This window comes from Triticum urartu, chromosome 2 (genome assembly GCF_003073215.2).
Source record: "Triticum urartu cultivar G1812 chromosome 2, Tu2.1, whole genome shotgun sequence".
Classification (NCBI taxonomy): Eukaryota; Viridiplantae; Streptophyta; class Magnoliopsida; order Poales; family Poaceae; genus Triticum; species Triticum urartu.
In genome coordinates, this window is record NC_053023.1 from 590,004,428 (window position 1) to 590,018,089 (window position 13,662).

Below are 13,662 nucleotides of genomic sequence, written 5' to 3' on the forward strand. Positions count from 1 at the left end.
AGCAAATCCATGTCTTCACGAGAAGTAAATTGGTGCCTCTCGCGGAAGGAAAAAAAAGAAGACACATTTTTTTCATTTTCAAGAGGCATGACCGCGCCTCTCGTGAAAGCATATTTGTGCCTTTCGCGGAAGGAAAAAAAGAAAACACATGTTTTTCTATTTTCGAGAGGCACTCGCGACAAGAAAAAAAACATGTTTTTTTCCGTTTCTGAGAGACACGGCCGTTGTCGGGGATATACCCCTCGGTATGACCCGGCCGGAGTCATAACCCGGCTGGGACTTGGTAAACCAGCGGATGGTAAACCGGCAGACAATTAAGACAGATGGCTAAGACGGACGGTAAACCGGCAGGTGGTAAACCGGCAAGTGTTAAGGCAGGTGGTAAACTGGCAAGTGTTAAGTCAGATGATAACCCGGCAAGAGTTAAGTCAGATGACAACATAGCAGACCATCATAAACCGGCAGATCATCATAAACCGGCAGATCATCTTAAACCGGCAGACCATCTTAAACCGACAGACCATCTTAAACCGGATTACAGTGATAACTGGGTTGCCAGGGGTTATGAAGCCCGAGACGTTTTGAAGCCCAAGATGTTAAGAAGCCCGTAAAGAGAAGTCAGAATAGTTAAGTCTTAAGTCCGAGTTGGACTCTACATGTAACCCGCCCCCTTCAACTTATATAAGGAGGGGCAGGGCTCCCCAAAGAGGGACAAGCAAGAAGAAACAATCTCTAGGGCTAGACACAAAGAGCCGGTTTACCGTCGACTCCATCGTGAGCATAATGAGACCTAGCCACAAACAGCATGTAGGGTTGTTACCAGATGATGTTTCCCGGGGCCCGAAGCTGTCTAAATCCTTGTTTTGTGTTGCGTCTCTTGATTCCGCTCAACCCCTCTCAAGCTACCACATAGATGCGTTGGCCTTGCGACTAAGTCCTGACACTAAGGACATCTGCCGTGACAATTCCACGACAGCCGTGCTAAACGCGGGAAGGAAAAAATGTGTTTTTTCTGTTTTCAAGAGGCGCAACCGTATCTCTCGTGAAAGCAAATCTGTGCCTCTTGCAGAAGAAAAAAACACGTTTGTTTGCGCAATTTTTTTTAATTTTTTTCCAAAAGCTAAGAAAAACCGGTGAAAAACCGAAAAACTAAAAAATAAAAAAATAAACATCTACAAAGCAGAAAACGTGTGCGAAAAATTTAAAAAATTACATCAAAAGGAGCACCCAAAACACAAGCATGTGATGGTTTTAAGTGTGCGTCAAGTGACGCAGTCTTATTCCACCCAAATGACCCTTGGAGGGCTCCCAAAGGAGCATTTGGCCTGGGCCGCGTAGCTCGGGCCATATGGCCAGGTCTGGTTCAATCACCTGCGAGTGAGCATAAAAACGTATCCCAAACCTGCCAAATGGGACTGCTTTGCCTAAAAAAAGAAGGTTAAAGAGACTGCTATTCTTACGAGTGTCGCATCGCATCACAACGCCGTTCCAATTGACCAGTCGCCTGCTTCCGCCCCCTTCGCGAAGTTTCCGCGCTCCACCATTTCGCCATGGCCGGCGGCGGCATCTTCAGCAGGGCGCTGAGCTACGTCGTCAACGAGTTCCTCGTCGAGGGCCTCGCCAACAAGTATGTTTGCCCCCCCCCCCCCCCCCCCCTTCCCTCCGTCCCTCCCTTCAGAACCTAGGTTAGATCTACCCGTCGTCGTCTCGCGAGGGTTCCATCGTCGATTTGGTTTGATCGATACCATGCGGATTGGTAGCGCTTCGTCATCTGGTCCTTGGGGGGATCGGCTCTCCGGTCGGTTCCCAGCGGATTCGTTCCCTTCAAGCCACATCAGCTCGTTGTATCGCGGGCTCGCCATTTCATGTGCCCTCGTAGGGTTTCCCCATGACGCAGGGTGCAGCACGGCTCTTGCATACATGCTACTGGTATTGATTTGTTCTAGGATGCGTGCGGTCTGTTTGTATTTTTGGGATTTGAGTTTCAATCATTATTAGGAAAAAGGTCGATTTTTTTTTTACTTTGGTCAAAAATCCCCCAAATCCAACTAGTCGTCCGCGAAGGTGATGAGCCTTTGCAGACCTGTAATGCTTCTTGCGAGCATGATCGCTTGATTCAAAGAACATCTAAGGGACCGGGTGGGCACATAGATTTCCCAAGGAGCGAGGATACATACACTCTGTATCACATGTTTCTTTCATCCTCATTTTTTTTAGAAATTTGTTAGCTTCATATGGAATGGCCATCTGAATTCTGGTGGTTAGTTTCCCCTATTTTGAATTAAACACAATGGGATCCAGTTGAGGTGTCATCTGAATTCTGTTGCTAGAGCTATTTGCTTTGATAGGCTTGTATTGTTTGATGGTTTCATTGAAATGATGTATTCATGGTAACAGTGATTGAGTTCTTAAAAACCCGTAATGATTCTTGCGGAAATGATCGCACAGTTCAAAGAACATCTAAGGGACTGAGTTGTTATGCAACATTTGCATTACATTTGTGTGTTGTTTTACATTCCCTGTTTGCCGAACAGTTACTGTATGTGTTTGTGTCCTTTCTCTTGTTTGACGATTATGAGCTGGTAATCAATTTGATTTTTCATGACAACGATGATGTGTTCTAGCAGACTTGTAATGATTCTTGCGGGAATGATCACACTATTCGAAGAACACCTGATGGACTGAGTGTACATGGAGCATTTGCACTAGGTTTTTGGTATATTATGTCTAAATTTTGTCTGACGTATATTTATGGTTTTGTTGTCCCCTTATTTGAACAAAAAAAGTATTTTGCTCCTGTCTGATGACCTTGACCACACCTTTTCTGGAGAATGAACTAGTCCTTTTTGCCACTGTTCAAGAAAATTGTCAGAATTGCCATGGACGGTGATGATTGATTTTTGGTCTCGTTCGTCATAACTGGCATTTGTTTTACTTGCCGAGTACCCAAATTCTAAGTCCCCCTACCACATTATCTTCTTGGTTTGCCCTTTTTGTTTGTTTGTTTGGCCGATGATTAAACTAAAATGATAGACAAACATATGTCTCAACTCTCTTCATGTGGAAAGCATAATTATCAATGAGGTCGAACTCTGTTTGTTTTTGTACTTCCTTTTATCGGTCTGCAAGCTTGGTGATGATCACAAGTGCATAGTTCAGATGACCAAACTGTGATTACTTCAACAAAATAGTCTTCTGCTCCTAGCTACAACCTTTGTCTGCCTGTTTAATTTTGATTAAAATTGCATTTGAGAAACCATAACTTAGCCAGTTAAATTATTTTAATTTGATCAAGGAAACTGCAGAGAGCATGCTCTGTGAGCAAATCCATGCTAGCTGTGCCACCTTGCCAATGATTAATTTGGCTTTCAACTTCTGATGCCTGTAATGATGATTTGATGTCAGCAATGAATTTCCAAGAGGATGATTATTTCATATTTGTCGCCCCAGTCTTAGGGTCTGCTTTGGTGGATCTGTGCTGATTGATATACTTCTGAATCTGACTCTGTAAATGAATTGTTTTGTTATTTCATTTTAAAATTATGATTGCCTTAGCTCCTCATGACTGGTGTGAGTTTGTGCTCTGTAATTTGGATGAGGTGGAGTTTGTTGAGTTTATCTTGTGCCATCTTGTTAAATTTTACTCTGATGTTCAGGAACCACACTCTTGCAGCCTTTTGAAATATTTTTATCTGCTTTGTTGAGCTACCACAGTTTCGGTTGTTCTTGATTTCTGTTTCTTTCTGTTTTACCTGCCTTGTTGTTGTTCTTTCTGAGTAAGATGTTTTTTCATCTGCTTTATTTAGTTACCACTCTCTTACATGTTGCTGATATCTATGTATGTGAACAAATCCATGTGAGCTGTGGCACTTAGCCAATAATTCATTTAGCTGAACTGCATTAAACTTCTGATGCTTATAACCTTTATACCAAATATGCCTTAGTGTCAGCAAATGAATATCCAAGAGGATGATGATTTCATATGTTGCCCCAGTCTTAGGGTCTACTTCGGGTGGATCTGTGCTGATTGACTTGCTTCTGAATCTGTCTCTGTAAATGAAAAATTTAATATCTCTTTTAAAATTGTGATTGATTTATGTCCTTGAGCTTGCATCTGAGTTTGTTTCCTATGCTTTGGATAGGGCGGAGCTTGTTGGGTTTTTCTTGTGTCATGTTATATTTTACTCTGATGTCGAGTAACCACCGGGGAGTATTATTAACCACTTTGTTTAGACACCATGAGTTTCCCTTGATATCCGTTAGTTTCTACTCCCTCTGTAAACAAATATAAGAGCGTTTAGATCACTATTTTAGTGATCTAAACGCTCTTATATTAGTTTACGGAGGGAGTATTTTACTTGCCTTGGTGCTGTTTGTTCTGAGCAAGATGTTTCTTTTTACTGTGCAGCCGTGCCTTCCAGAGGTTTGCTGTGAGGACCAACAGGACTTTGGAGGATCTCTCATCTAAAGGTAGCATCACTATACCGATTGCTTACTCCTTGTATGTCGCTCATTTAATGTTTCACCTATTTCGGTGAATATTGGTTTGAGAATATTTTGTATGAAAGTTAGCATAGTGAATCTAAGTAAAATCATTTTGTTTGTGGTAGGAAATGTGACATATATCTTCATATTACACCACTTGTTGCAGTTTATGTAATTGAGTCTTAGTTTATTTTCCTGTTATGAAGATGCTACTATACAGTATGAAGATATTGTTTATGCGCATTGTGTTTTTATTGTTTATCACATTATTTGAAACTACGGTTTCAATTTTAATGCCTTATTTGTGCTAAAAAGCTGACAACTTTTGCTTCTCTATCTTCAGCTAAACAAGCGAGGGAGGAGATATCGGAGCAATTTAAGGATGCTCGCGGACCCAATGATGTGAGTTAAACCAAACCTTTACGTGGTCCATTGTTGTAGCTCTTGTTTGAAATGCCACAGGTATCTGAATAAATCTTTGTTGCTGCAGCGCTTCAAGCAGTGATACTTGCCATCAGCGTTCCCGGTCATCCGTTCTTGCCCTGGTTCGGGATGCCATCCGCAAGTGGCCATTGTATAAAATCCGAATCTAAAGTATCTTATTTTCTATTTAGAAATCTAGACGCAGTGAATTAAGTCTGCCCAAGGGAACTAATTCTAGCGGAGAGACTCTCCTTGGCTGGACCTCGGTTTTGCAAATTTCTATGCTTGATGTTGTTTTATGAGTAATATGTACCATCGCAGTCTATCTGTTGTTATGCCATTGCCTGGCAAATCTATATAACTCTGGCTGCGTTGATAACCTGGAAAGATTTTGACGGTCACGTTGTCGTTTGTTCTTCTTGCCACCCAGGAGCCACTGGTGTGCTTAAGTTTGAAAAAGAGGCCATTTAGGGATAATAATACGACCGCTCCAGTGTTCAGTGAAAGCAACGCGGGAGTGCCTTTCATCATAAAAGAAACTGATACTCCTATGGGAACGAGAACGATAGATTTGTTCCTTTTACTTGCAACTGGATTTTCATTTTTCGTTGTTCTTCTCCTGTCCTTCTGCGAGAGTTCCTAAGATATTTGTGTATTTGGCCGAACGCTCTGGCTTCGAGTTCCCGAATGACCGGTCGCCGTTGATGAAGGCCACCACCGCATCCATCTCCTTCGCCGCCTTCTCGCCGTCCGGCTGCAAGAGAAAGTAGACGTGGTTCTCGCCGGGCGTCTCGTACAGCCGCACCTCGCCGCCCCACCCGCTCGCCCTGAGCTCCTCCACGTACGCGCGGCCCCTCGCGCTCAGCACGTCCAGCCCGGCCACGGTCACCAGCACGCGCGCGCACCCCAGCCGCCGCCACTCGTCTCTCGCCATGGCCACCGGGTTGACCACCGGGTCGTCGGCGCCGTACCTCCCCGCGCAGACGAAGCTCCATATGCGGTCGTTCAACCGCCGCTCCGCCGGGTCCCGCGTCTCCGATGGCACCGGGCGCTTCCCCCAGAAGTACGGGTCCAGCAGCGCTATGCCCTGGACGGCCGCGCCGCCGTCCAGGCCCTCCCTGCCGGCGCGCATCGCCATGTTGTGCGCGATGTTGCCCCCGGCGCTGTCGCCGGCCAGGAGCAGCCGCGTCAGGTCGGCGCGGCGCGACAGCCAGGGCTCCGCCCCGGACCCGGACCGCGCGCTCCTGAGCACCCACCGGAGCGCCGCCCACGCGTCGTCGTAGGCCGCCGGGAGGGGGTGCTCCGGCGAGAGGTGGTAGTCCACCGACACGACGAGCGCCCCGGCCTTGGACGCGAGCGCGTTGAGGTACCGCTGGTACGTCGGCGAGAAGGCGGACTCCGTGACGAACCCGCCGCCGTGGTAGAACACCACCAGCGGCAGCCTGTCGCCGCGCCCGCTCCTCGTGCCATTGCCGAGGCTCGGCAGGTAGAGGCGGACGGCCAGTCCCGCGGCGGCGTCGATGGCCACGTCCTTGGAGGCCACGCCGGTGGCGGGGTCCACGGAGGCCGGCACGGTGTCCGTGCCCACGAAGCGCTGGACGCGGCCGCTCTTGTAGCGCACCAGGAAGGGGAAGAAGAAGAAGTCGACGTCCCCGTCGTCATCGGCGGCGCCCGGCAGGCTCTGGGGAAAAGGAGCGCGGGGAGAGGGGGCGAGCAGCGCGCCCGCCATGTTAAGCAGGAGCAACAGCGCGGACGAGATGCTCCCCGCCATGAGCAGATCACCTCAGCGGCAGAGGCAGAGCAGGGCAGGGGTGCCAAGATGGTCCAGCGAGCTACTCACTCCTTTCATCTATATATAGATATAGGGCCTAATGTGTTTTTCAAGACTAACTTTAAGCAAATACTAAAACAGTAATATATGACATGTAACTTACACAAAGCACACCGTTAAATTCGTGTGTGAAAGGAGTTTTCAATGATATAATTTTTATATTATGAATGTCATATATTATTAATCTTAATCTTGTTAATAGTTAAAAACGTTAATATATTAGGCAGATGAAAGGAGGAAATAACCCTTTTATGCGACACTGCTCCTGTAGACTCGCTCCGGCTGGGACGGCGGGGAACCGTAGCAATACCATACACAGCCACAGCGACGTGGAGGAAATTGATTAGGAACAGTACGGTACCAGGTCGACAAAGTTGAATGTATTTTTCTTGGTGCCGACGGTGAACCAGCTTGCGCCACAGCCTACGTGTGTTCGTCAGAGAGCATCACGTCCCGGTCGGAGCGCGAGGCCGCTACGTAATCTTTCACGGATCCATTTGGAGATTATTGAAGACGCTGCTAACTTGTGGGCCGGGCGGAGCTCGTGAGCTCGAGACAGCGATGCACTGGCCGGCAAGCTCGAGAATCTCAACGCTGCGACGTGGAAAAGCGCGCAACACTTGGAATCGGGATCCAGGGAAGGCTGGTCACAAGGGAGTAATTTATACTAGTGTCATGCATATGTGAAATTGCCTAGAGCACTTAGTGACTATTCTGGAATCGGTTTCATCAATTATCCTCGGGATCTGAAATCACTATATTAGCTGTTTTGTATTTAGACATTCTTCCTTGCGTATTTATCATGCGCTGTAGTGTATGTCCGTACTAAAGTTCATGTGTTTCTGTTTTTAGGCAAAGAAACTTCTGTCCAAACGCGAGACTGCCTACATGCACCATCTTCCCAACTACCAAACATTGTTAAATGTAAACAATAAATTAAGTAATCATTGAGTCCTAAAGCACCGTCTGCCCTCATTAAACGGACTATGTAATTCCAATTACCATGCAATTTATTTAATATTTCATGTTTCGCGTCTACTCGTTTGCAATACTAATATCATTTTCACTTTAGCAAATCTTTATTTATTTCCTATTCTCTCCATCACTCTGCTACACTCCTCTCGAATTATTAAAATAAAATTGCCTGTACTCATCTGCTAGGACTTATTTGTTACACAAATTGATTTTTCTTAAACCTCAAATTAGAGGTCCGTCTGTACTGTCATATAATTAATCCACATAACAAACTTTATCACACACAGCTCAAATATGTCATTTCATCCCGTGCACAACATGCATCCAGCCCTTTGCTCACAACTACCATGCAAACATTACATGACTGCAGAAATTACACGCCAATTCAATGTACCATGTCCCACCATGCTGAACAGCCAGCACTCCATCGCTTTACCACAAAAGCAGTTTCAACAATCTTTTTGGTGAGCGGGTTGTGCAGTAAGAATATGATGATTTTCTTTAAAAACAAGCTAGTTTACCTTCCATGGAAGCCGTTTCTCAGATCTAGTGAGCCGTTTCATGGATCGGGCTGGGGATCTGGTGACGGAATCACATCTTTTCTCCAAGATCTACAACTCCTCGGACTTGTACCAAAACAATATCTCTTGTCTGGTTAAAGAAAAGGGATAGTAGATCGTTGTGGAAGAAGAACAGTATGATCCGTTGAGAACTTTCTTCCCTCTCCTCAGATCTGGCAATGCAGTCTTCCTGGGGTCGGGCTTAACTCGTGAAGGTACGTGCATGAGTGTTGAATTGATTATGGTGGCTGAACTGTACAGTGCTCTAATGGACCCCTATGCAGTTACAGTTAATGCCGATGGACAGGTACAAATTGTTCAAGCATACGCTACAGGTCGTGTATAGCCAGGAAAAACTATTTTACAATTATGTTGCACACATCCCGAGACAGAGCAGCAGCGGACGTGATTTCGGTGGATGGAGTCGCCGAGTGCTCTTAGTCTGCGTCCCATGCATATGACACTATTCTAAGTTACTACTTCCTCCGTTCTAAAATAGATGACTCAACTTTGTACTAAAGTTAGTACAAAGTTGAGTCATCTATTTTAGAATGGAGGGAGTATCTTCATAGTGCAAAGTAACATAATAATAGTATCATAGATGGTTTCATTTAATAGTTTATAGACTCATCTTGTCTTGAAAAATGCTATGTTAAAGTAACATATTATGTTACCACTTCTCATTAATTACTTGTCACATAAACAAAAATTTCTCGGAATACACTATGTTACTACCTAAGTTACTCCCACTATGACTAGCCTGGTCATAGTGGGAGTAACTTACACCAGTGTCATGCATATGACACTGGTCTAAGTTATTACCTCCATAATGCAAAGTAACATAATAGTAGTATCATAGATGACTTCATTTATTAACTTGTAGACTCATCTTGTTTCGGGAAGCACTATGTTACAGTAACATATTATGTTACAGTAACATATTATGTTACAATTACATATTATGTTACCATCTCTCATTAACTACTTGCCACGTAAGCAAAATTTTCTTGGAGTGTGCTATGTTACTACCTAAGTGTAAGTGCATCTAGTGCCACCCCTAGTTGGTTTTGGAGTATTGACGACAAGCCTAGTTGAGGGACTAATGTGTTTGTGAGAATTGCAGGAAAACACAGGTAGAAGTCCCTCATTGATTCGGTTTTACTATCAGAGATGACCCCTAAAAATGTATGAAGACATTGAAGACAAAGGTGGTATATGAAGATATTCACATTGAAGACTATGACAACAGAAGACACGTTATGAAGCCTATGGAACTCGAAGACTTAGATCCTTCGTAGTTCTTTTTATTCTTGTTGAGTCATAGGAACCACCGTACTGTTAAGTGGGGTCCAGGAGAACCAGTCAGAATGACTGAAGTGATGCCTAAATCAAAAACCTATGTCTTCGAGTGAAGACAATGAGAGCGAATCTTGTCTAGAGCCGGACAAGTCAGCTTTGCTTGTAGCCCAAGTAAAGTTGCCATGAGAGTTCGAAATCTGACCGTTGAGACACATGTCAGTTCCTTAGTGACCCAGGGTCATTTCGGACAAATCAGGTCGGGTTGCCAAGTGGCTATAAATAGCCCACCCCCACAACCATAAACGGTTGGCTGCTCAGATTTCAGTGCACGGCTTTTGTCGTTTGAGAGCAACCCACCTCGAAGCCTTTGAGAGAAAATTCCTAGTGAGGAGAAAAGCCCCAACCACCCAGAGCCAGAGTAAATTGGGCATCACTTGAGTCTTCTTGTCTGTGTGATCTGAAGACTTATTACACTTGAGGACTGTGAATCCTCCAGACGGTTAGGCGTCGCGTTCAGAGCATCCAAGAGACATTGTGGATTGCCAGTGAATGAAGTCTGTGAAGGTTTGGGAGTCTACCTTGAAGACTTACCAGAGTGATTGGGCGAGGACTAAGTGACCTTAGCTCAAGGAGAATACGGTGAGGACTTGGTGTCCTGAACTGTGTGTTCAGGACTGGGTGTCCGGGACTGTGTGTCCTAAGGTTTAAATACCTAGCCGCTCCAACCAGACGTACAGTTGTCACAACAACTGGAACTGGTCGAACATATCATTGTCTTCAACGAGTCACTGGTTTCATCTTCACTTCCTTCCCTTGCTGTTACTTATTGTGAAGTCATTGCATGCTTGCTTTATCATTTGTCTTCACAACGTGAATGCATGATCTGTGTGGCTTCATAACTTCTTCCCACTTGATCCTTATTACACTGAAGCTGTTTGTCACTGTGCTTTCACTCTGTGAATACATGACCATGGCTGGCCTAGTGTAATCTAACTTCCGCTGCATAGTAATAGGCATAATCTTCACTGTTTGTCTTCATAACTCCCAAGTTTTGAAGACTTTCATAAAAATCGCCTATTCACCCCCCTCTAGTCGATATAACGCACTTTCAATTGGTATCAGAGCAAGGTGCTCCCTTGTTCTGTGTGATTCGGTTTAACCACCTGGAATTTTAGCTATGTCGACTGCAGGGATAATCAAAGTCTCCGCTGCTTGCCCCGTCTTTGATGGAACTGAATATCCCTACTGGAAGAATAAGATGCGCATGCATCTTGAAGCCATTGATGTCGACCTATGGTATGTCGTCGAGAACGGCGTTCCCAAGGCTGGAGAAGGTGTCACTGCTGCTGATGTCAAGAAATTCGTTCAACTGGACTCTACTGCCAAGAATATCATCTGTGGTCATCTGACCAAAGGACAGTATGGCCGTGTGAGTGCCTTGAAGACATCCAAACTGGTCTGGGACTGGCTCTCCAAAGTTAATGAAGGCATCTCAACCCAGAGAGATCAAAGAATCAGTGTCCTTCGCAATCTCTTCAACCGTTTCAAGCGAAATGACAATGAGAATGTCCGGCACACATTTGACAGACTCACTGACATCACAAACGAGCTTCAAGCCCTCGGCGCCACTGAGATCACCAAACATGAAATCGTCAAGACGCTGCTGAGATCACTTGATAGTTCGTTTGACATCCTGGCCCTGATGATTCAAGAACGTCCTGATTTCAAGACACTCAATCCGTCAGACATACTTGAGAGGCTCAACACACATGAGTTTCAGCTTTCTGAGAAAAGAGATATCTACGGTCCAAACTATGGGCGAACTCGCGCCTTGAAGGCAAAAGCTGTCTCCTCATTTGAAGAAGAATCTGACTGCATTTCTGATGATCCTGAAGACATTGGAAGAGAACTTGCAATGCTAGTGAAGAAGTTCCAAAAATTCACCAAGAAGAAAGGCTTCAGAAAATCTTCACGATCAAGCTTAAGGAATGATGAAGCTTCTGCTCATGACTACAAGAAGAAAACATGTCACAAGTGCAAGAAAACTGGACACTTCATCTCTGAGTGTCCATAGTGGGACAATGAGAACAGAAGGAAGAAGAAGAGCAAGGAATATGATTCTGACGACAAGAAGAAGAAGAAATACTCAAAGTCTTCTTCCAAGTCTTCATCAAAGTCTTCATCACACAAGAAGAGCTCATCTGGCAAGGCACGTGCGTTTGTTGGAAAGGAGATGGATTCAGAGGAGGAGTCCGCATCTTAGGAGGCAGAGGTGGAGTCTGAGGAGGAGTCTGATTCTGGCATTGCGAGTCTGGCTACAGCATACGTCGCCAAGTCCATCTTCAACACTGAAGACAATGACTGCATCACCGACACCGACGCAAATGACAAGAACGACTCCACTCCTACCTACTGCTTCATGGCACGCGGTGCCAAGGTAAACACACGCACTACTCGCTATGAAACATCTAGTGACGATGACTCTGAATGTGATTCAAAACCTAGCTACAAAACACTTGCTAAAATTGCAACTGAACAACAGAAAGCTATGGAACATATTCAAAAACTGTTAGACAGAAGCGATGATCTGTTGGGTGCTGAAATGACTCGATCTGAATCCTTAATTGAAGACATAAAAAATCTTCACGTTAAGTATCAGGAACTTGAAGATCGTCTTGAGACTCTCTCACAACTCATGAAAAGCTTTCCTATGATTATCTTCAAAAGAAGCAAGATCTTGAGAAGTTGAGAGCGGATCATAAAGATCTTCAAAAGGAAAATGAGTCACTTCGAGCCGAACAGATCAGTTCCGCTCAGGAAGGATTTGAACCACCATGCCTTAAATGCATTGAGCGTGATAATGCTACTTCTGTTGCTGAATGTTCCACTGCTACTGTTGGTGCAATATCTTCAACTGTTGAAATGGTAACTAACCCCTCTGCTGAGGATACCACTGCTATTGCTGATGAGAATGCTAGGTTGAAGACATCGCTTGAAACAGGGATGTACAAAAGTCTGAAAGGGCATCAGACACTATGTGATGTCCTTAAGAAGTAGATTCTGAACCGAAACCCTAGGAAAGAGGGTGTTGGGTTCGTGAGGAAAATTAATGCAGATGGCTCTTACTGGAAACCTGAGCAGTACCCCAAAACCACATGGGTTGCTGCAAAGGAATCCTTAGCAGATCCATCCAATCTATCTGGCTTCACTTGTGCTAACCCCATTATCATTGATGAATCCTTTGATGCAAACTACAAACTGTTTAAGAGTCAGAATGGTGAAGTATTTGCCAGGTACATTGGTACTAACTGCAGGAATGGACCGCCTTTGAAGAAGATCTGGGTTCCGAAAACATGTCTGGAAAATCTTCCTGTGAATGTCTTCTTGACACCTCACTTGAAGAAGACAAACCTCAGACCAAAGGCTTCATATGGTCCAAAGGCTTCATACAGACAGAGGACTCACCAGAGTCGCACTAACGCAAATGTTTTGCAGGGAAACCATAATCAGGCATATGAAAATGAGAGCGGTTCATCGAATCGTGTCATGTTGAACCAAAAATTATTCTGCTTATTCCTATGAGTATTATTGTCCACCTGCTAGACTGTTTGCTAAGGCTTCAAAGCCAAAATTCTCAGATGCTGCACTTAGACTTATTGCTTCTAAGCCACCCTTGAAGATGTGGGTGGTTAAGAAAGCTTAACTCTCTTTTGCAGGGAAAGGTCTCCAGCAGAAAAACAAAATCTTCTGATGCTATTGCTGGGGACCTTAAAAATCTTGTAGGGCGCAAGATAAAATGCCCGAATGGCATCATTATGTACTTTGCTCCTGAATCGCATGCTACTCTCCCTATTAGTCCTAATCTGGATCTAAGTTTTCATAACCCACTGGTTCGTCAAATGTTTATGCTTCACAATTCTCTTCGTGAAGCCTATCCCCCTAACTGCACTGTAGGGTACGACACCAGCGACTTCAAAGTCTTCAGAATGGATTATTGACAGTGGGTGTACAAATCACATGACTGGACAGAAGAAGCCTTCTTATGGACTCAACTTTACGTCCATCCGACAAGAGCCACATCACATTTGC

General features: G+C 44.8%; 2 protein-coding genes, 6 non-coding genes and 1 pseudogene across 8 annotated transcripts; 8 read left to right on the plus strand and 1 right to left on the minus strand.

Annotated features, from left to right (window-relative positions):
- Positions 1-1,405: 1,405 nt before the first annotated feature.
- LOC125538971 lies at positions 1,406-5,309 on the plus strand. Its single transcript, XM_048702304.1, has 4 exons — positions 1,406-1,627; positions 4,409-4,470; positions 4,829-4,887; positions 4,976-5,309. Exons 1-4 carry the CDS (start codon positions 1,551-1,553, stop codon positions 4,988-4,990), a joined length of 213 nt encoding a protein of 70 aa, XP_048558261.1. The 5' UTR covers positions 1,406-1,550; the 3' UTR covers positions 4,991-5,309.
- LOC125541826 lies at positions 2,055-2,145 on the plus strand. The gene has a single exon (XR_007297673.1). It is a non-coding gene; the product is annotated as a small nucleolar RNA SNORD25 (small nucleolar RNA).
- Positions 2,390-2,478, plus strand: LOC125541825. The gene has a single exon (XR_007297672.1). It is a non-coding gene; the product is annotated as a small nucleolar RNA SNORD25 (small nucleolar RNA).
- LOC125541827 lies at positions 2,607-2,691 on the plus strand. Its single transcript, XR_007297674.1, has one exon. It is a non-coding gene; the product is annotated as a small nucleolar RNA SNORD25 (small nucleolar RNA).
- LOC125541943 lies at positions 2,882-2,961 on the plus strand (annotated as a pseudogene).
- LOC125541884 lies at positions 3,125-3,217 on the plus strand. The gene has a single exon (XR_007297724.1). It is a non-coding gene; the product is annotated as a small nucleolar RNA snR60/Z15/Z230/Z193/J17 (small nucleolar RNA).
- Positions 3,420-3,506, plus strand: LOC125541974. Its single transcript, XR_007297763.1, has one exon. It is a non-coding gene; the product is annotated as a small nucleolar RNA U31b (small nucleolar RNA).
- Positions 3,966-4,051, plus strand: LOC125541975. The gene has a single exon (XR_007297764.1). It is a non-coding gene; the product is annotated as a small nucleolar RNA U31b (small nucleolar RNA).
- Positions 5,310-5,404: 95 nt separating the features above from the next.
- Positions 5,405-6,869, minus strand: LOC125538970 (probable carboxylesterase 13). Its single transcript, XM_048702302.1, has one exon. It carries the CDS (start codon positions 6,677-6,679, stop codon positions 5,507-5,509), a length of 1,173 nt encoding a protein of 390 aa, XP_048558259.1. The 5' UTR covers positions 6,680-6,869; the 3' UTR covers positions 5,405-5,506.
- Between the last annotated feature and the right edge of the window lie 6,793 nt (positions 6,870-13,662).

Coding starts and splice junctions, on each gene's coding strand:
- LOC125538971 (XM_048702304.1), top strand. CDS start 1,551: ATGGCCGGCGGCGGCATCTTCAGCAGGGCGCTGAGCTACGTCGTCAAC. Junction 1,628..4,408: donor GTCGAGGGCCTCGCCAACAA/GTATGTTTGCCC, acceptor TTTACTGTGCAG/CCGTGCCTTCCAGAGGTTTG. Junction 4,471..4,828: donor GGAGGATCTCTCATCTAAAG/GTAGCATCACTA, acceptor CTCTATCTTCAG/CTAAACAAGCGAGGGAGGAG.
- LOC125538970 (XM_048702302.1), bottom strand. CDS start 6,679: ATGGCGGGGAGCATCTCGTCCGCGCTGTTGCTCCTGCTTAACATGGCG.